General features: G+C 35.8%; 1 protein-coding gene across 1 annotated transcript in view; it reads left to right on the top strand.

Moving 5' to 3' along the window:
* Window positions 1–23,906, top strand: part of LOC121423311 (tuberin-like) — a 73,451-nt gene that overhangs the window by 5,148 nt on the left and 44,397 nt on the right. The window contains 14 exon segments of the mRNA XM_041618657.1: window positions 780–859; window positions 1,536–1,646; window positions 3,595–3,681; window positions 4,891–5,065; window positions 6,165–6,238; window positions 7,321–7,450; window positions 8,716–8,859; window positions 9,965–10,108; window positions 12,040–12,225; window positions 13,100–13,255; window positions 13,975–14,127; window positions 16,056–16,178; window positions 17,535–17,641; window positions 22,156–22,288. Coding sequence (XP_041474591.1) covers window positions 780–859; window positions 1,536–1,646; window positions 3,595–3,681; window positions 4,891–5,065; window positions 6,165–6,238; window positions 7,321–7,450; window positions 8,716–8,859; window positions 9,965–10,108; window positions 12,040–12,225; window positions 13,100–13,255; window positions 13,975–14,127; window positions 16,056–16,178; window positions 17,535–17,641; window positions 22,156–22,288 — 1,803 coding nt within the window.

Genomic DNA, 23,906 nt, shown 5'->3' with positions numbered 1-23,906 from the left:
AACGAGAGTCACGTTTGATCAAATATAGCTTTAGATTGTGTTTAAATCTGTTATAAAATGAAATTGATGTAGGAAATGAATTCCAGATTGTAGGAGCATGGTGCCTACATGAATAAAAAGCATAGATTAGAAAGTATTTTACCTGATTGGCTTTTGTTATCTGGTACATTCAAGTAAAATGATATGTTATAGTCATTAGGATTATTATTATCATGACTTATCTGTTAGACCCAAACTATTTTAATGAATTGAATTGTGTTCAATTATCTACAACTACCGAAATGATGGTCTTTATCCCTCTGTAAGGAAACCTAATGATTGAGACTGTCTACCAGTAGGTGTAAGTGGCAAATCATTCCAATATCTTGATACTGTTTTATACAAAAAAAATTCTTTATTGACCCTTCAGGACCCTTGACCAAATGTTAAGACTTGAGCCTGTGATGTCGAAATCTGGGAAGCATTTTTTTCTTCATAGATTATATTCATTGTGTGAAAGATGCCTACTGCCTTTGAATCTCATGATAAATATGCTATCATTTATCCTCAGCAGCTTTCTAGCATTTCCCATTGTATTTTCTATGATGAATGTGAAGATTAGCGATGATAAGACATTCTTGAAATTCCTTTTGTGAAAGATACAACTCTGATTTTGGTATCATGGTTGTTGCGCCAACTGAAGAGGATTTTTTTTCTTTTAAAAAGGGAAGTAAAGGATAAGAGGAGTGATACAAAATGATATTATTTTCTCTATGTGTTGTGTGTTTTTTCTCATCCAGTCTGAGTTCCTTGGTCAAATGAGATATCATTTCTTTCAAGTGGTCAAAAGTCACAACATCTTTGAAGATCTACCTCAGAGGTGAGTGAGAAAGGTACTCTTTCACAATTGAAAATGAAAAAGCAAATGCTCTTTGAAGAGAATAAACACTGTTGCACAGAATTACTAGAAAGACTACTCTATTTTTCTTGAACACGAGTCCACTGAGAAGATAAAGCTCAAATTCATTGACAATGATCTAATGTTCATGATCATCTGTCAGCATTTTCATTCAGTCTTTCTTTATTAAAACTTGCAAATCATAAGAATATTGAAAATTATTGACAATAATAATAATAGCGGCATATTTACCCAGGGTAGCCACTTCTGTTCCAAAAACTGTTCTCCCAGCTGGCCCTGCTATTATTACCCCGGCTTTAGCACGGCTACCTTGATCTGGTGCTCGAGCATTCGAGGAATTTCTTCCTACCGGGTACCCATTCACCTCACCTGGGTCGAGTGCAGCACAATGTGGATGAATTTCTTGCTGAAGGAAATTCAAACCCAGGGATTCGAACCCACGACCCTCTGTTTCAAAGTCCGAAGACTAATCCACTGGGCCACAACGTTCCACAACAATCTCGTTTTGATGTTTATTCAACAGTACTTCCATTTCCTTACAATCTTTTTTAGCAAAATTAGAAATATTTGACTACAATCCAACTTTAACATTAATCTGGCAAACCTGCATTTTCCTTCAATCATTGTTCATCTTTAGATTGGATATGCTGCGAGCTCTAAGTGATAATGGCAAGAATCTGTTAGATTTTGAGGAGGATATGGGACCTTTTCTTGTGTTGTGGATGCCAGATGTCATCAGCTATGGAAAGTGAGTATGAACTCCTCTTCTAGTCATTGTGGAGTTGAGACAGTTTAGTTCTCACTTCAAGGTTTAGGGTTTGAGTACTATCCAGGAGTGTGTTTCATCAACATTTTCATCCGACAAGTTGTCAGATCTGACATCTTTCTCTGATGTTGATTGGCTGAGAGGTACTGTTACTATGGTAACTGTCGGATAAAATGCGACTTGTCGGATAAAACGTCTGACAAGTCCTTTCATGAAACGCCCCCCTGGAGTATTACACCAAACCAGGGGCCACGGAATGGAGGGGGGGCACTTTTTTTTAAACCGTGCTAAAAAACGTAAAATTTACCTTCCGATTGTAATTTTTTGCATGATCAGCCCCCCCCCAATTCAAAACCATTCCATGGCCCCTGAAAATTATTTCTCTCTTTAATATCTAATGCATTATGCTTTGTTGTGGTCATGTACGATGTTGCAAATTACCATTCTTTCCCCCACTTTCATTTATTCCTGGAATTAACCAATACCCTTTGATTTAATTCTGCAAACTCTAGAATGCACAAAGTATAATACTTATTATTGTAGACCCTATGCATCAAATATATTATTTCAATATCTGAATTACACCGTGAATCATATTTGAATATTTTAATCATTTGAATTGCCTATCCTTTTTCAGAAATAGAATGTCAAATTTTTCCTTATTTGAATGCTCCACAGTCTATTGAGACTTGTGGGGTTACAGGTCATGACAAATAGTGGTAGTTTTATTGGCATTTAACTTATCAAAAGGAGTCTCATAATCCATTGAAAAACCTGCCATGCAATCATCGTATGACATTTTATTAAAATATTTCAAGTTTCACAGTCTACACAATATGTTCTATACAATGATACAATCACACACAAATGTGCAAGAACAGAAATCTTATATTTTTTTGGTGCATCACTATTCCCATACCACCTAAAGAATGAGATACCATGTAAAATATGTATTTTTTACAAAGAAAAGGCCATGGCAAGCGTTTTGCTGTGCATTACTTAAAGGTCAAGTCCACCTCAGAAAAATGTTGATTTGAATCAATAGAGAAAAATCAGACAAGCACAATGCTGAAAATTTCATCAAAATCGGATGTAAAATAAAGTTAAGACATTTCAAATTTTCGCTTATTTTTAACAAAATAGTTATATGAACGAGCCAGTTACATCCAAATGAGAGAGTCGATGATGTCACTCACTCACTATTTCTTTTGTTTTTTATTGTTTGAATTATACAATATTTCAGTTTTTACGAATTTGATGATTAGGACCTCCTTGCCTGAAGCACAAAATGTTCAAATAATGGAATTCCACGTGTTCAGGGAGGAATGAAACTTTATTTCACATGACAATGACGAGAAAATCAAAATATTTCATATTACATATAATAAAATACAAAAGACATAGTGAGTGAGTGATGTCATCAGTTCCCTCATTTGCATACTGACCGAGATGTGCATATAACTGTTGTGTGAAATGAAGTGAAACTTTAAAATATCATAACTTTCTTATCTTACATCAGATTTTGATGAAATTTTCAGTGTTATGCTTGTTGAATTTTCCTCATTTTATTCAAATTAAGTTTTTGTTTGGATGGACTTTTCCTTTAAACGCAAATAACTAGATACCAATATGATGTCATACCGAAGGCAGAGGTGACTTTTTGTTTGTGCAATCCTAGAAAATTTGAAAGCATTTTAACAAACTTTCCACTACAAATTCATTATGCTAACTCATTTTTTAAACAATGCATATTTCTAAATTCTTGATGTTAGAGACAATGGAGGCACAAGAGCTTTGCGCTTGTCACATATTTTAAATGCCCATGTGTGCGTCATATCACCATTAACTTTTTTTTTACTTGTTTTATTTTGCTTGTCTTAAAGTTATGTTTTATTAATTTTGATAACCTAATTTATTTGTTTTTCTGCAGAACTGCTGAGTTTCTTCAAGTCTTGGTGAATGTCATCAAATATAATTCATGCTACCTTGATGATCATATAATTGCTGGTTTAGTTCAGTAAGTTTTCATTTGTCGTTTTCGTTTGTAGGTCTTCATATTTGTGTCCTGACACTCCAAACCAACAATAAATCATAATTGATCAACAATACCCCCACACAAGTACTTACTTCAATGTGGCAGAAATTCAGAGAGAGCTTTGAAAATAAGGAGTAAACAAAGTTTGGAGTTCACAGTGCAATCTCTGTGAAACTTCCTATCAGTGTGAGGAAAATCTTTTCACCAAAGTCTTCTAATTATTTTGTCTAATTTCACTACTTCAAATTTTGTTAAAATGAAGAAAAAGAATCGCTCTCTTAGATAAGATTATTTTTTTTAGTATCTACTTCTTGAAGACCAAATTACTATTTTTAGCTATTTACAGACAACGTTCTCTTGCAACCTTATATTGAATAATTTGGGGGGATCTTATACGCAATAAACTTGTTGATGGAATTAAAGTAACTCTTACAATGTAGTTGAGAATGGAAGATGGTAGGAAGTGCCATCATTGCACAAAAATATCATCAAGTTCTCATTGGATATTTAAATGAATGAGGATGATGATTATTTCCTAGTACATAGATTGATTCCTGTATAGTGATTGGTTCAAATAGCATTCTGTGACCGAATATATTTCAACTATGATATTGCGTGACGTCAGACCTCGATATATTTTTGGATATATCGAGGTCTGACGTCATTATTTCACAAATCTAGATATCTAGCTAAACTCTCGGGCGTATTGTCCAGCGCGCTCTCTCTCCCCGGGCAAGTCCAGTGATGAGTCGGTGCAGGCGCTAATTTGCGTTCCGCTGAGCGCGATGGCTCAGAGAATAGTAGGTAATTCAACTCAAGTAACCGGACTTTGCAAGCTCAGCACATAGATTTTGGTTATAAATTATCAAAAGTAGGATATAAAACAAAATAATATATCAGGCGTTTCATTCAAAAGCATAGTGGGAATTATTAATCCTCAGTTGGACTGGCAAAACAACTACATTTCGCTCGGGGCTTCGCCCCTCGGGAAAAATAGTACTTGCCAGACCAACCGTGGATAAATAATTCCACTATACTTTCTCTAAGCCTGATATATTTGTTTACTATAGTGTGATGAAGGCGATGATGGTGATGATGATGATGATGGTGGTGATGGTGAAGACTACATGTATGCATTGTAGTATGATGATGATTGTGACTGATGATGAATGTTCCTCTACTTTCTTTCAGGCATACATGTTCCATCTGTAGTAGGACAGAGAAAGAGAAAGATATAGAACAAGCACTTCACGTCTTGGATGCTGTTATCTGCTATAGCTGCCTGCCCAGCGAGTCTTTATATCACTTTATCACTGCCCTCTGTAGGACCGTCAGTGTCAAGCGATTCTGCCAGTCTAGTTGGAAGGTGGGTTACTTGCATTCTTGTGAGCTACACCATAATGCCAAGGGCAATGCTGAAGCCAGAATGTCTTTGAGGCCAAGGTCCTACCTTGGAACTTTGAGACCAAAGTCAAGAATACGGACTAGATGGCAAGGACATTGCCCAGGCCACATAATTTTCCTAAAAACAATTGATAGGCTTGATCACAGTAGTGCTAATGATAGCTCAAAAAAATAGTTATTCTAACTTATCATTACCTTCTTATTTCTGAAATATTCCTTGGTCTTTTGCTGGCCTCGTTACCCTGAGTCGAAGGCCATGGGCCAAGACCAAAGACCTCCATGGACAAGGCCATATGATTGACGATCACTATATTGCAAATGATTTCCTGTAAAAAATAGTTATACATGTATCTACCAACTTGTTGCTCCCTCTTTATTTCTGAAATACTTGTTGGGCCTTGTGTGTGCCTCATTCTGACCTCATCCAAGGACCTACACTGAGTCCAAGGCCCCTAGACCGAGAACTTAAGACCTCTGAGACTAAGGCCTCGGCCTCAAGTACCGGAATACTGGTCATCTTCTACAAACATTTATGCTTGTATACATGTACATAATACTTCTAATGCGATTGGATCTGAATATGTTATGAAATTCTATAATGTTCTGTATGTTCAAGAAAGCAGTTGTATGAGTTTTGGTGCATCATTTAACAACTTTAGTTCTTTTATTAAATTTTCTAGTGGCAATTTACCATGTTAAGAATGAAGAGCCACTTATTGATGTATGTTATTTCTTACATGGTAGGTTTGTTCTTTCCATGTTTGTATTAGACCGGTGTGTTGGCTCAGTTGGTAGAGCGTCCATCTCACAACCAGGAGGTCAGGGGTTCAAACCCCGGCCACGTCAAGACCAAAAAACGTTAAAAGATGGGAGTTGCTGCTACCCTGTAAGGCGTTCAACGATGAAAGGGATAGAGCCTCGTCAATCTGGCGCTGCACAGTGCCGGGCCCACGATCAATTGGGCAAAGCAATTTTTCGGATTATTTCATTTCTTGTCTATTTCGAACAATAAATTATGGAATTTCATTAGACAAATGTGGCGTATGTTTTTTTTCTTTCAGTTAATGCGTAATCTTCTAGGCACCCATCTAGGGCACAGTGCCATCTATACTATGTGCTGTATAATGGAGGATAGGTGAGACAAACCCACTTAGTTTTCTGGAAAATTGGGTTAAATTTCATTAAAAATTTGCGTGAAGATATTGAAGTTTTGCAGATTCATAATTTGGTGCATGTATACATGCAATCATCCAACAATATTTTACAATTGCCTGACGAAGTCTAGCAGCTTGCAGGCAAAACGTCGCTTTCCGACTACATTTGATACATCGTGAGACAACTGGTTATTTCTTCTACTCAATCCTTCACCACGATGAACCTCTTCCACATCAATATTTAACAAAAATAATAATAATAAACAGTTCTTGTATAGCGTTTATCACAATATGCTATAATGTCCTTAAAGGACAAGTCCACCCCAACAAAAAATTGATTTGAAAAAAAGGAGAAAAATCCAACAAGCAAAACACTGAAAATTTCATCAAAATCTGATGTAAAATAAGAAAGTTGACATTTTTAAGTTTCGCTTAATTTCACAAAATAGTTATATGCACATCCTGGTCGGTATGCAAATTGGCAGAAAGATGACGTCACCCACTCACTATTTCTTTTGTATTTTATTATATGAAATATTCTCATTTTCTCCTCCTTGTCAAGTGAAACAAAGTTTTATTTCTCACTGAACATGTGGAATTACCATTATTTTAATAGTTTATGGTTAAGTTAAGTTGGTCCTTATTGTCAAATCTGTAAAAATTAAAATATTGTATTATTCAAACAATAAAAAACAAGAAATAGTGAGTAATGGACATCATCGACTTTCTCATTTACAAATCGCTGAGTTGTGCATTGAACTGTTTTGTGAAAAAATAGCGAAACTTAAATATGTCATAACTTCCTTATTTTGCATCTGATTTCGATGAAATTTTGCAGCGTTATGTTTGTTTGATTTTTCTATATCAATTCAAACAAAAAGTTTCTGGGGTGGACTTGGCCTTTAAGAGCTTCCAAAGGACTCTGATATTATTACCTTGTCAGAATAAGAACAAGAATAAGATGAAATCATGAATAGGATTTTAAACACACTTTAACATAGATAACATAGATTTTAAAGATTAGCCATTAATTATATTTCGTATAATTCTGAATCTTTTGCAGTCATAACATCAGTGATGTGGTTCTGCTTCGGGGAGCAGTGTTCTTTGTTGGTATGGCACGCTGGGGCTCAATGAAGGTACCGTCTCTACGTCACATCAACTTCACTTCAGTCCTACCATCATTTGAGAGGGTAAGAAAACAGTGGCATTAAGTTAAGATAATTGATAAATGAATGAAGCGATAAGAGCAGGTTAAGAGCTCTCTTTTTAAAGATGGCAGCAATAATGCACTTTATGGTTATAGACAAGCTTTTTCCCGAGTTACGGGGCCTTGAATGGCTTGATTCTTGATCGCAGGGCCGGATTTAGCCCTTGATTGCATTTATTATTAACGTAGGCACGTCATGGTCTAGTGGTTCTGACTCTTGCCTTTCAAACAAAGGGTCATGGGTTCGAATCTTAGCCATGGCATGTTTTCCTTCAGCAAGAAATTTATTCACACTGCGGTGCACTCGACCCAGGTGAAGTGAATGGGTACCCAGCAGGATTTATTCCTTGTAGCACTGAGCTTATAACCTGAGGGTTGAGGGTTATAACCCTCAGGTTATAAGATCGTAATGAATCCAGCTATCATTATTATTATTGTGTGTAATCAGGCATACAGATCAACTGCACAATTAATCACAGAAATTTGTGCTATGGGCCTCGTATATTGATCTGACTTTGAAATTTCTATATTTCTTATTCCTGCTTACTCTGTGACCAGGGCGCAGTTCACTGACTATTCCAGTTAAATGTTCTATATCAGTTTGCAGAAAAGCACTGGTTATTGACTTTTGCCATGGTAATCGTCAGGTAATCACAAGCGGTCAGTTATGATACCTTTCATGAAACGGACCTAGGGGGGCCATTTCACGAAAGTTGTTAGGACTGACAAGTTGTCATTATAAGAAGGTTGTCATCACTCCCTCTGTCTCTCCTTTTCTCTTCTTCCCTTCCATCCTCTGTTACCTCTCTCCTGTTCTTTCTTCATTTCTCACTCTCCCTCAATTCCCACTATAATAATGAAAATGATATTCCGCATTTATACAGCGCTTAACAGATCGGAACGACGTCTCTAAGCGCTTTACAGATTATTATTACCCTGGTCATCAGATCCTTGCATGCCCGCATACAATGTATGCCACTTCTCCACCCCCTTAGGAGCACTCCAACGAGAGTTCCAGGACCCAATTGCTAGGCATACTACATGGGCTTTCGTATCCTACCTGGTAACCATTTAACTCCTGAGTGGAGAGTGGCAAATTGTGGATTGACGCCTTGCCAAAGGACGCTAGTCCGTAGTGGGATTCGAACAAGCGACCTTCTGATTACAAGGCAAGAGTCGGAACCGCTACACCACGGCGCTTCCACTATCCCTCTTACCTCTGCGTTCGTCTCCTTCCATCCCTTCCAGGCCCTGACATGTAAGCATGTCTTGGTAGCATATGAAGTGACCCTGTCCCTTCAGAGATTGGTCAAAAAGAATGGCATGGACATCCAAGCAATCACTTGGGACATCATCTTAGGAATCATAGAAAAGCTCTTCAGGAATATTGAGGTAATTTGTGTCACTGATTTTATCTTATCCATTGCCGTGTCTTGCTTGCGATATGTTAACAGAATTAATGTCATATCAAAGCAATAGAATATAATTACAATCACAGGCAAATGGAATGATTACCTTGCCAGAATATACATTTCATGAGCACTGAGATAACTGTAGCTCAGCCAAATGAAATGCAAGATATAAACATGTTTGACCATTGTCCTTTGTGATGTCATCAAAAAGATACAGAATTGTTTTTTCAAATATAAAAGTTGGTAAATATGTGTGCTATCTTGATGAGCATATAAAAAAAATGAGTATATAAAAAACATAGTGTTTATACAAGACAGAGAAACAATATATTTGTGCTATATTCCTGCTTAAAACTACGACAGACGAACTCTATTAAACACAAAGGGGCTCAATTTTGGAACAGTCTTAACCCACCACTTAAAAGAATGACCACCGTTACCTCATTTAAGGCTAAAATTAAACAGCATCTTCTTGACACTTACAAGTGATTCCTTTAAATTGAACCAAAATTAAACAAACAGTCATATGATATACATGTATTTTGTTTTGTCTTGTTTTCATGTATTGTAAATATTGTAACTTGTTTCATGTATTATTTCAATTGCTATTTCCTGTGTATTTTATTCCTACTATAATTTATTTGCTGTATTTGTATCACTGTAATCTATTTGTCATGGATCCCCCTGCTTTTCAAGCCTCTGGCTTTCCTAGGGTGTTTGATCCTCGCATTTTACAATGTATATATCTACTCATGTGATTTTTTTTACCTACTAGATAAATTGAATTGAATTGAATTGAATATTTTTTCAACAAGATTCAGAGAAGTCACGAAAGAATGTACAGGGCGATTCCATAATTGAAACCTTCTTGTGCTGGTGTGTGTCTGTTTCCTTTCTCTTATAAGAAGTTGTAATTATTTCTAAATTGTCATGGCTTTAATTGTTTGAGGGAATTGCCAACTACTTTACCAATTTCATTATTTCCATTTGACTTATAATTATGTTTGCTTCCATATTCCATCAGGCTCCCTGGTTCTGACTTGCAGTATTCATGTCTGTCTTTTGGGTTTTTTTTTTTTTTTTAGGAATACGCGGTGAATCATGAATACCTACCTACCCAGCTCCACGATCTTCTGACGATGGTGGAGAAACTTTACGAGAGGAACATCTTTAATGGATCGCAGCAACAACTCTTTGCCATCGTGGAAGAGTTTGCACGGTTGAGGCCTGTAAGTGCTCTTCAGTTTCCCTACTTCCATGTAATTCAAACATAATTGTAGGAAGTTTTTATGGGGGGGGGCTGCCAGTTTGGGGCCTTGAAGTACTATTCATTTGCCGTACTTCTTTTATTTTATTTACGTTGAATAGGGTAATCAGTTGTACGAAAAGTCATTGCAGACAGCTTCATTAAACAGGCCCCAGATCTGTATGGGGCATCTTATATAGTGATGTATATAAGTATGTATCTTATATAGTGATGTATATAAGTATGTATCTTATATAGTGATACATATAAGTAAAGCCCAGCGCACACTATGCGATACGTTGCGATCCAAATTTCAAAGAAATTGTAATACATGTAACATTTTAAATGATCAATCCAACCAATAAAATATCAGGGATCAGAGTTCAAAACAGTGGTAGAAATTGACATTTCTGTCTAGTTATTATTTTTATTTGGCGTCACCTGTGCCTGGGAGGCGAAAAGCGAACTGAATCACTGTGACCCGCAGGTCTCTCCTCCCGATATAACTGATGGGGGGGGAATGCAGGTGGACCACTACACCAGGGTTTCCCCCTACTCTTATACGAATAGTGCAATGGGTTCTTAACGTGCAAAGGTGGTGACTCTCCTCTACATGGGGCCTCCATTTAACGTCCTATCCGAGGGACGGAGTTGGAGCCTCCCTGTAGGAATAGCAGCAAATTCAATTCCAAAATCATAATGACGGCATCAAACAATATTGTTGTAGTTTCTATGGAGCATGCTTGTGGCAATTAAGAAGTAAAGCTGTATTGAACATATGTACCTGTTGGAGGAAGGCTCTGAGAAAAATTTAGAGAATTAATAATATGACTCATCGTGATCTGGTAGCTTTACTGTCTGATTGTCAACCTCTTGAGAATGCTTTAAGATATAGATTTCAAAAGTTTAATAACATAATTGTTCAGGGTTCATAAGAATGGTTTTGAAATGTGCCAAAAGGAACCCTTTTTCAACTTTTTGTGATAATTTAAATGAGGTGCAATATTTTCTCAGTGAATGTAATAAGAGTAAGGACTGTGATGTCCCAGCTTATAAAGAACTGGATGTGAATGTTTTGAAAGAACTTATAGCAGTAAGAGATCAAGAAAGTATCTGCAACATGTTAACAAGGGAAGAAGTGGGTCAGTTGATTGAATTCCTATGTATTTCTTAGCTTCAATTTAATGTATCTTCTCTCCCTATATTGTATTAATTGTGATTTATTGTGTACATTTTTTTCTCTCTTTTTTTATAGAAGTGCCACATATATGTAACATGTATATTATTTGGCGAATAAAGGTGATATATATATTGGCCGTGACTTGAAGCTGATTTTGACTTTACTCTGGCCACAGGGCTTGCTGCAAAGCTAAATTACGATTTTATGATTCCTAACATTATGCCAATCTTTAAATAAAATGAATTCTACTTGGTTGAACTTTCATATTCAATGCAAAATGCCATTAATTAAAAAATCATGTTGCATCTGGGCCCTGTTGTAGAAAGAGTTACGATTGATCCGATCAATCGCAACTATGGACGGCCAGCAACGTCAATATCGATTATGCATGTTTGTTAATATTTTCTAGCTGTGATGTATATTCATGCATTCATTGTTTTCTTGAAAATTCACTGTGCTTCTCTTTGCTTAAACAGGACATTGTAAAAAAAAATTTGTAGAAAAAATTATGACACTGATGGTTTTCCATAGAGTTATGATTGATCATATCAATTGTAACTCTTTGTACAACAGGGCTCTGATCACACAGTGTTTAAGAGACTATTGCAACCACTAGCATAATAGGAATGAAGTAAATAACCAATACTTGATATTTGAACAATCATGATAATTAAGATATATAATTTAGATATATTTAGCTCTCCAATGCATTCCTTCCTCTGCCTCCTCTACAGGATAGTTCTGTTCTGTGTCTAATAAGCTACAGAGCCCTGGCCATCCATCCCACCAAAGAGAATTGGATCCCAAACCTTCTGAAGCTCCTTGATCGCTACTTCAGGTCCGAGAGTCGTACGGTCATCAGGGAGGCTGCGCTCAATGTCTTATCCTCTACACTTCACTCCAGCGGAAGTCTGTATGAGGTAGATATATTTTTTTATCCTGCGCTTTTCTTGCTTTCGGTCATCCTGGAACTTTTGCCTGGAACGCAACCCCTCGCAACAGCTGGATGAAAAAATTTCTTTAGCTACACAAGTAATGAATAATTTTTTGTCCATGTTACGTCGTGAAGACGAAGTAAACAGCCATTGTATGACAAAGCAAAAATATTCGCAAGTGAATAGGTGTACAAATACAAAAAAATCCAATTACAACTTCAACGCACGTTCCACCATCAATGATGCAATAATATTCAGTTGAGAAAGAATATGAATGCCGCAATGTGTACTAATTACATGTGAGTGAACACAAACAAAGCTACAGCGATGGACCATGATGCACGCTTTCACCCACTCCTCTGATTTCAACCACGAAGCGGTTTCCTAGGCTCCATTCCTTGGTTATTTAATTAAACACTTTATTTGCAAAGCACGTCTTCGATTCCCACCATAAACGTGTGTGCGTGTACAGTAGTACCGGGAGTGTCATACTAAACAGACTTAAGTGCTTGATAAACCACCATTATTGTCATTATTGTGGATCTTGTGGCCCAGTGGATTAATCTCCGGACTTTGAAACAGAGGTTCGTGGCTTCAAATCCCAGCCATGGCGTAATTTCCTCCAGCAAGGAATTAACAGTGTGCTGCACTCGACCCAGGTGAGGTAAATGGGTACCGGCAGGAAGTGATCCTCAAAAAGCTATGTGGACCTGAATAGGTAGCCTAGCTTAGCCGGGTAATAATAATAGCAGTGCCCGCTGAGAGAACAGTTTTCGGAACTGAAGTGGCTATCCTGGGTAAATATACTGTTGTTATTATGACTCTTAAAACTGTCCATCTCTTTTCTCATTTTTCTCAGGATGACCTGATTAAAATGGTAGCTCTCCCACAGCTCAAGTCCATCTGTGATGACCGGGACCCGGTGGTCAGAAACTGTGCGGTCAAGCTGCTGATGGACTCAGCCAAGGTCTGTCAAAGTCCTTTTTGTCTGGACATACTGGACGTCATAGAGAAGGTCAGTATGTCTATTTTTGGACCACTGGTTTGCTTTCTTTTAACTATGTACATGCTATCATGTGAACATTTGTTTTGTTCATTGATTGAATTCCCTTTTTTTTAAATTAAAATTATACAAAATCAATATTGATATACAAAGTTACAAACGTGACAAACCATCAAAACGAACATTACAAGACTTTTTTTAAAGGGATGGTCCAGGCTGAAAATATTTATATCTTAATACATAGAGTAGAATTAACTGAGCAAAATGCCGAAAAATTTCATCAAAATCGGATAGCATATAATGAAGTTATTGTTGAAGTTTAAAGTTTAGCAATATTTTGTGAAAATGGTCCTCATGAATATTCATTAGATGGGCTGATGATGTCACATCTCCACTTTCCGTTTTCTAATGTTATTACATAAAATCATATTTCTGTCAGTATTTCATACTTGTGTGAACAATATGTCTCCCTTATGTTTATTTTTGTGTGTTGAGGTTTCAATTTAAAATTTGTACCATATTTTGTAAATTTGGTTAAGTTGGTTTGTTGGTTGGTTGTTTATGTATTTGTTTGTAGCTCAGTGTTGATATGTTTAATAAATTGAGAAATGAAACATTTTAGACTTCAAGATGAAGATTCACATTAAGTATTTTATTGGTGTTGAAATCTTTGAGCTTGAGCCAATCATTATGCATTTTGAATTCACCCATTCTTTATTCGCTGCTTCCAGGTTGTGATGAAGACCATGCATGTGAGATCACATGCAGGGGGAGCAGCATCGGCAGAGTCTCATCATACCTCGCATCACACACCCCATTCAGAAGAGGAAAGAGACTTGGTGGATGTGATGACGGCCGTCACAGGTCTGCTTGAGCTTTTTAAGGTAGGTTTTATCGGTCTTCCTGGATGAGTGAGCAAGTACGTGTGAGATGAGGCTGATGGTAATGTGATGTTGGTAAACGTAGAATTGGTGGTGGTGGCAATGGATGATGATGATGATGATGATGATGATATGATATGATATGACCATCATGATGATGATGATGATATGATCTGATGATGATGAGATGATATGATGATAATGGCATATGATGATGATGATGATATGATATGATTTGATTTGATATGATATATCAGATGATAATGATCATGATCATCATGATCATGATATGATCTGATGATGATGAGATGATATGATGATAATGGCATATGATGATGATGATGATGATGATGATATGATGATGATGATGATATGATGTGATATGATATATATGAGATGATCATGATCATGATGATGGTATGATCTTATGATGATGATGATGATGTTAGCATTGATGATTATAATCAGTATGATAAGGAGAAGGCTATGGAAAATGAAATGATATGAAAAGTGAAAATAATGATTGTAGACAGTGAATGGCACTGATATTGAATGATGTTAAAAGTGTACCTTAGTGGTATTACAATATAAATATTCATGAATAACAGAAATGTACTTTTAAAAACCTTTTAAGGGATGGTCCGGGCTGAAAATAATATGATTTAAACACATAGATTAAAATCAGACAAACGAAACACTGAAAATTTGATCAAAATCGGACAAGGAATAACAAAGTTATGGCATTTTAAATATTTTCATTATTCTTGTGAAACAGTTCCTGGCATGTCATCATGAATATTTAATGAGCAAATTGATGATGTCATATCCCCACTTGTTCTTTTGTATTTTATTGTATGAAATTAGGTTTATTCCAATTTTTTTCTACCAAGAACATAAAAAATTGGATTGTCAACTGATTTAGTGCATTAGATATTCATTGCTGCAAATTTTTTTCATTATAAAGGAGACACATTATTTACACATGTATGAAAATGAAACAATTATGATCTCATGTAATAGCAGAAAAGGGAAAGTGACATCATCAGCCCACCTAATGAATATTCATGATGGCATGCATAAAGCTATTTCAACAAAATATTGATAAACTTTAAAATTCATTAACTTTGTTAATTGATATCTGATTTTGATGAAATAATCAGCATTTTGCTCTATGAATTTACTTTATTTATTTAGATACAAATATTTTTATCCCAGATTACCCCTTTATTTAAAGGTCAAGTTCACCTCAGAAAAATATTGATTTGAATCAATACAGAAAAATCAGACAAGCACAATGCTGAAAATTTCATCAAAATCGGATGTAAAATAAGAAAGATATGACATTTCAAGGTTTCGCTTATTTTTAACAAAATAGTTATATGAACGAGCCAGTTACATCAAAATGAGAGAGTCGATGATGTCACTCACTCACTGTTTCTTTTGTTTTTTATTGTTTGAATTATACAATATTTCAATTTTTACGAATTTGACAATTAGGACCTTGCCTGAAGCACAAATTGTTAAAATAATGGAATTCCACGTGTTCAGGGAGGAATGAAACCTCACTTCACATGACAATGATGAGAAAATCAATATATTTCATATTTCAAACAATAAAAAACAAAAGAAATAGTGAGTGAGTGACATCATCGACTCTCTCATTTGGATGTAACTGGCTCGTTCATACAACTATTGTGTTAAAAATAAGCGAAACTTTGAAATGCCATAACTTTCTTATTTTACATCCGATTTTGATGAAATTTTCAGTATTATGCTTGTTGAATTTTTCTCTTTTTATTCAAATTAAGTTTTTGTTGGGGTGGACTTGTCCTTTAAGAAAAGGGAATAAAACTTATCATAATAAAACAGTTCTATGCAAATATTTCAATCACTTCTTTTGCTCTACCGTGTATTTTTTCCTTATCCCTCAGATCAAGATGTATCGTGTTCCCTCCTCCCATGCTGTTTTTGCATTCGAGTTGCTAGGCAACCACATGAAGCAGCAATATGAAAACAAATACAACTCTGACATGGCAAGCAACATCAGAGCCAAGGTATTATTTTTTATCTCTCTTTGGTGCCCAGTAATATAAAGCTTCAGGGTTATCAGCCCATCAGGGAAAGTTATTTTACTTCTAGTCATTGAAAAGTCAGGGAATTTGATAAAAAATACATCAATTCAGCAAAAATGCCTCAAATGAGGGAAAATCAGCCCAAAAGTCAAAAGCATGGTAGTCAGTCAGATTCTGTTATATTTTGTTTTATATCAAAACAACATCCATTGAATGACTGGTTATGGCAGTACTACATTAGTTTTACATTATTGTTTTTATACTGAAAATACATGTAATTCACTGCAACAACGTAGAAAACATGCGAAACTGGGAATGGGTGTAAATGATTATCAGGGAATTTTTAAACTTCATCAGTGAAAAATCAGGGAATTTTGTTTCTTGATAAGCTAAGAAACCTGACCTTAGGCTGTCATTACTAATATTGTTTTGCTCTTTTTAAAATCAATTTATTATACTTCTATGTATTTTAGTAATCATATTTGTATTTTATGTATTTTTTTAGTCATATGAAATTCATTCATTTATCTTTCTATTGTTTTAGTCATTCTTTTATTACAGTACATGTATATGGAGGGGATATAACAGAATTATCAGTGTATATTTCTGGAGGTTAGTCAATCGTCAAACAATTTTGGCTCAATTGACCTATGAATCAGCTCAGACTTTCGTCTTGGAGGGAAAATGTGCAAGATACAAATTTCTCATGTGCAAGTTATTTCATTGTCATGGTAATGGCATATTATGACAATGACTAAATCAGAAAAAGATCTTTGGAGCAAATTTCTTCTTCAGTTTCTGATGAGTGCTCATGTGCCAGTGGAGCGTTGTGGCCCAGTGGATTAGTCTCTGGACTTTGAAACAGAGGGTCGTGGATTCAAATCCCATCCATTGCATAGTTTCCTTCAGCAAGAAATTAATCCACATTGTGCTGCACTCAACCCAGGTGAGGTGAATGGGTACCTGGCAGGAATTTATTCCTTGAAATGCCGAGCACGTAAAAGCTGCTTGAGCTATAGCCAGGGTAATAATAGTCAAGTCCTTTGGAAGCTCATTGAGATGTTATTCATAATGTGTTATGCACTATACAAGAACTGACTATTATTATTATTATGTGGATAGCATGCACATTAGTCTGGGAATGAAGATGTGGAAGACACATATTTCAGATTTTTCAGGAGCTGCGTTGCCCCAGTAATGGCATTGCCATTGTATTATGTTCATCAGCTATAGCCATTATGAAGCTATCGGGGTACTAATCACTTTTTCTAATGTATTTTATTTGTTTGCATATCTATATATTTATTCATTCATTTCTTTTTAAACCCATGTTTACAGGTGTTTGAGTTCTTGCTTCAGCTAAGAGCAGATAGCATGTGTAGACTGGGCTTTCCAGGAGAGAATGGAATCTACAAATACAGCCCTCATATTCTATGTGATTCACGGTGAGATTGAACAAAAATTTTCACTATTTTCTTGCTTTAACCCTATCTAGGCCGGGGGGGCTCTCCCCTCCCCTCAACAAATCGTGCGATATTTTCGCCGTGCGAAATTTTTTTACCGCGCTGCTCGCTGACTTTTTACTTTCAAGTCTTGTGCTTCCTTTGAGACCAATTTTGCGTCACCCAGGTACGCGGTTCTGAAAATACGCAACATTGCGTAAATGCATGTCAGACCAAAATTGCTCAAAAACGTGATTTTGTGTACAAAGTCAATGCAAATTGTGTTTTCAACCAAAATTCATAAATGTATGATTATTTTTTTATTTTTTTTTTGCTGGTCTTAATGTATTTATTTTATGCTTTTATGATCACAGAATAGTCCCCAACAAATTTCTTGAAAAAACAATGAAAAACAAAAGGTAAAAAAACACAGAAATACATAAGAAATTGCAAAAAACAATACAATACATAAGAAAATGATTTGATATCGCAATTTTTGTCTCACCTGCGAAGCAGAGTGAGACTATAGGCGCCGCTTTTCCGACGGCGGCGTCAACATCAAATCTTAACCTGAGGTTAAGTTTTTGAAATGACGTCATAACTTAGAAAGTATATGGACCTAGTTAATAAAACTTGGCCATAAGGTTAATCAAGTATTACTGAACATCCTCTAAGAGTTTCATGTCACATGACCAAGGTCAAAGGTCATTTAGGGTCAATGAACTTAGACCATGTTGGAGGAATCAACATCGAAATCTTAACCTGAGGTTAAGTTTTTGAAATGTCATCATAACTTAGAAAATATATGGACCTAGTTCATGAAACTTGGACATAAGGTTAATCAAGTATCATTAAACATCCTGCATGAGTTTCACGTCACATGACCAAGGTCAAAGGTCATTTAGGGTCAATGAACTTTGGCCGAATTGGGGATATCTGTTGAATTCCCATCATAACTTTGAAAGTTTATGGATCTGATTCATGAAACTTAAACATAATAGTAATCAAGCATCACTGAACATTTTGTGCAAGTTTCAGGTCTCATGATTAAGGTCAAAGGTCATTTAGGGTCAATGAACTTTGGCCGAATCGGGGGTATCTGTTGAATTACCATCATAACTTTGAAAGTTTATTGGTCTAGTTCATTAAACTAGGACATTAGAGTAATCAAGTATCACTGAACATCCTGTGCGAGTTTCAGGTCACATGATCAAGGTCAAAGGTCATGTAAGGTCAATGAACTTTGGCCATGTTGGGGTTTTTGTTGAATAACCATCATATCTCTGTAAGTTTATTGGTCTAGTTCATAAAAAGTGGACATAAGAGTAACCATGTATCACTGAACATCTTGTGCGAGTTAGAGTAGTATTCAAAGTCAGCACTGCTGCTATATTGAACCGCGTGATGCAGGTGAGACGGCCAGAGGCATTCCACTTGTTTTCATGTACACTTGCAAAGAACACCACAAAGAGTTTCTATACCAATTATTAGTACATTTGGATCTTTATTTAGGGAGTTAGAGGAAAGTGTGATTTTGTATACTAATTTCGCGTAAATTAGCATAATCACTTAACAGCTATTTGCATGAAATAAATTACTATACAATCTTGTAGATTATGTCCAAGGCAACCCGCGTGCCAATTTTCGGCGCGAACGCGCGGTTGACGGCAGAGATCTTGGGGGGGCCTCGGAGGCCCCCCCCCCCTGGCCATATGAACTCCCAAAATACCCCGGCTTAGATAGGGTTAAAGGGATGGTCCAGGCTGAAAATATTTATATCTTAATACATAAAGTAGAATTCACTGAGCAAAATGCCGTAAAATTTCATCAAAATCGGATAACAAATAATAAAGTTATTGAAGTTTAAAGTTTAGCAATATTTCGTGAAAATATTTGTCATGAATATTCATTAGGTGGGCTGATGATGTCACATCTCCACTTTCTGTTTTCTTATGTTTTTACATAAAATCATAATTTTTCATTATTTCATACCTGTGTGAATAATATGTCTCCCTTATAATGAAATAAGTTGCAGCAATAAATATCTAATGCACTAAATCAGTTGTCAATCCAATTTTTCTAGTTCTTGGAGAAAAATTTGAATAAACCTTGTATAATATATATGATAAAATACAAAAAAACAAGTGGGGATGTGACAGCGTCAGCCCAACTAATGAATATTTGTAACACTGTTTTCACAAAATATTTCTAGATTTTCAAATTCAATAACTTTGTTATTTGTTATCCGATTTTGATGAAATTTTTGGCATTTTGCTCATTGAATTCTACTCTATCTATTAAACTATAAATACTTTCAGCCCAGACCATCCCTTTAAATGTTTTTTCCTTGTTAATTTGAAATTGTTAGTTAGCATTGAATTGACTTTTAAAAAACTTAGCTGTAACATCTCAGTCGTTACCAGTGTATGTGTGTCACAGGGTCTACTTTCAATTTGAACTTGATCCACCTTGTGATGGGATCGTTTTAACTGCAGTGTTATTCCACCCCACAGACTCTTATAAACTTGTTAAACAGAATACCAATTCACACCAGTAATTAGGTTTATGAAAAACCTTTAGTACAACAAACTATTCTAACAAGGGTTACAGATTATGAGCGAAGTATAAACATATGAAATATTAACAATTTCTACAATTCAATGATAATGACGATGCTTAGCTTATTCTTCTTCTTCTTCTTTGATTCTTGGTTTCACACTTGAGTTCCCTGATGATGACAATCTGTCTGACGTCAGCTCCTGTCTCCTGGATATAGACCTAGACCAATGATTCTGTCCCCGTCTCTTTAACTCCAGTTACAGATCATAAATCTAAACACCTTGTCAAATTATATATAAATATAACCCATTTCTAGTGATTTATTCAAAACCCCAAACATTTATAGATATATCAAGTTAAATCTTCTTGACAGGTTAAACATCTTATTTAGAATATATTCTTTTCCAAAAGTATGTTTCCTCACATCCATCACTTTCTTATAGTAGATGATGATAATTATTAATCAACATTGTAAATGATGCTAACACAATATTCTTTACATAATAATTAAACATAGGTATGTAATATGCATGTAGTAACATGGAAAGGTATCACAACAATATTCTGTACAGTAAAACTCAGAATGATATTATATCCTTTACATTATACAATAACAATGCATAACTTTAACAATGCTATAATATTAAAATAATGTGTACTCACAACTTCTCGTTGGTGTTACTGATTTATAACGATTCCAATTTTGCCAATGTGGAATCCCAAGACCCGGACTATCAGGTTGTCCTTAACAACACCTTGTTGTATTCACCGAGAGCTGAATATAGTATTCTGTTGAAAACCTGTAATACTTTTATGCAGTATCTCTAACAAGTAGTATCTCTGTTGAATTACAGCAGCTTCTGATTTAGAATCAAATTTTAGCTAAATTTATAATAATTTTATCCCATAGACCTAATGGTCAAGAGTTTGGAACTCTGATATTCTTGGAAAGTTTTCTGAAGTATACGCCCCTCTAAATATCATTGGCTGATGCTGGGTCACTCATTCTGTCCCTTGCATTTGATTGGTTAAGAGCTATTTACTCTCTACCACCGGAAATGGTCAGAACCAGAACTCTGATTCTTCTTGGAAAGTGTCTGACACGGGTAAATGTTTACGTTTTACCCCATTGATGTTGGGCCTTTCTCCTTTTATGGTCATGAGGCTTCCTATTCAGGGATAAATGCTAAGAAAACCTGACTCACAAGTGGTACCTGTATGACGTTTGACCATCGTCATAATTACTGGGAAAACCTTCCACCGGAAGCTTTATATTTCCTTCTTATGAATTTCATTCATAACATTGGAATGTTTACTACTACATTATAGAACCTACAATAACATAGATGATACATATAGAAATAATCAAATACATAACAGAATGTTATACATTTGCAATAATAACATTTCATATAACACATATGAACAGTCTTATAATTAATACACAATTATAATTACACAATAATTATAAACTCATTATCACATGATACATACAATAAATACAGTCATATCTTGATAATGTGACTCTTAAAAGTGAAGTCCTGAAAATCATTATTTAGTGCTTTAAAGAGTAAAGATGTAAAATTGACCGGAAACACTATATCAATTTTGTTCCGATCACCGTACTAATTTTGTCCCCAGCAGAAATGTAAAAGAATTATATTTCCGTTACAGAAATCTGCATGAATTTGATTGATTTGGGGGATGTTTTTATCCATATCAACTTTGTAAATACAATAACCCTAAAGAACGTTCAGGATTTTACTTCAAATTAACACATCTTGAAATATGTATGTGAATGTCATGGTTGTTGCATTGTATGTTTTGCAAAAAAAACCTAGTCAGTTTTATAAACAGTCTGTTCTCCCCAAAGTAAACTCCAAAGGTTACTGAGAATCTCAGTAGTACCTTGCCTTTAGATAGAGATGTATTTGGTACTTCTTCTTTCGGTTTCACAGATTAGAAACTGAATTAGCGGGGAAGACGTCTCCACCGGTATGCAGTTCACCACCACCGGGTGAAAGGCATCTGAAACCTACAATCATCCCGTTCGTTCAAGCGTTTAAGATCGTCACAACATGCTTGAGAGAGGTAAGAGATATGTGATGTCCATCGGTAGATTACAGTCAGGCTATCTGGGGAGCGTTTCATGAAAGGACTTGTCAGACGTTTTATCCGACAACTCCCATTTTATCCGACAGTTACCATAGTAACAGTGCTTCTCAGCCAATCAAAATCCAGAAAAGTTGTCAGATCTGGCAACTTGTTAGACAAAAATGTTGATGAAACCCCCCCCTTGTCTTCAGAACAAGAATGAAACTAGGCATAATATAAAATAAAAAACCAAAGGCCCATTTCATAAAGAGTTACAACTGTTGTAACTTTGCCATTATGGCAACTATCATGGCAACTGGGCACAGCAGTCAATCAAAATCAAGGTTACCATGGTAGTTGCCATAATGGCAAAGTTACAACCAGGCGCGTACGCAGGATTTTTGAAAGGGGGGGTTTTCCGGCGAGCTGATTTTTTTTTAAAATCTCCCGCCCAGTCTCTAAAAAGTGATGAGCGGGGGGGGAAGGTGATGATTTTTTTTTTTTCCTTTTTTTTCAGCGCTGCAAATAAGACAATAACATTTAAGTGGGGATGGGTATGTAACAGTGCGGTCATGACCCGCGAGCGAGCAGAAATGTTCTCGTTTTTGCGTTGAAAACATAACCTTTTTGTCAATAGTTTGTTGGTATCATAGTCGATGCTACATGTCCTTCGGATCGTAGCACTCATGATATGGCCAACCGCGTAGCCAGGATTTCATTTTGGAGGGGGCGGTAAATGCACGCGAAGCGTGCCAACACTTACAGAGCGCGCAAAGCGCGCTCCCTAGGGGGTGGGTGCAGGGAGGGGGAGTTTCCCCCTCCCGCGCGAAGCTTTTAGTGTTTCATAAATTAAAATGAAAAGGAGCCGTTTCTCTTGTCTCTAGTACCTCCAATTCGGTTGACTATATTGCGATTTTGAACCTTGTTTTCAAAAGTGATTGTAAACGCACAAAAGAGGTGTACAATGGAGGAAATTAAAATGATAATAACTCTGCGCGAAGCGCGGAAGCTAAAGTGATTTATCAATTTTTCTTGCCATAAAAAGGGTCCCGAGAAAAGGGTATTCTCAAAGATATATTGAAACTTTCTTTGGAAAGATCAGATTTGATTACAAACAATATTTAGCATCAGTGCATATTTTTAACTCGCAAAACAGAGGAGAAGATTGGTAGAGGAAGATATTCCTCCCCGCGATGAGCAATGAAACTCTGAAATTTCAAAGGGCGGACGTTTCATCAAATGTAGATATCTCTAATACCCAATCGTCTCTAATTCAATTGATTTTCTAAGATTATTGAACTTCATTACAAGGAAAATAGTGCGCATAAAGTTGAAACTTCTGTGATTTATTGAAATTATCTATCTATATAATAAAGGATGATTAATTTTTTTGACTTATCCTGAAGCGCTTCATTTTGAATATAAAGAAACTTAAGTGTCATTCAAAATTTCAAACTGAGGGCGCAAAACAGGACAGGAGATGAATGTATACAGGGAAATGACATGAAGTTTAATACAGTTTGATAAAAAAATATTGTACTTTTTTATTTAATACGACACGAATTCCATACCTTCCTCTTTTTAAATTAGGAACCTGTTTGCCCCCAAATTATGG

The sequence above is a fragment of the Lytechinus variegatus genome, chromosome 10 (assembly GCF_018143015.1).
Source record: "Lytechinus variegatus isolate NC3 chromosome 10, Lvar_3.0, whole genome shotgun sequence".
Classification (NCBI taxonomy): domain Eukaryota; kingdom Metazoa; phylum Echinodermata; class Echinoidea; order Temnopleuroida; family Toxopneustidae; genus Lytechinus; species Lytechinus variegatus.
This window is presented reverse-complemented; position numbering and strand designations above follow the sequence as displayed.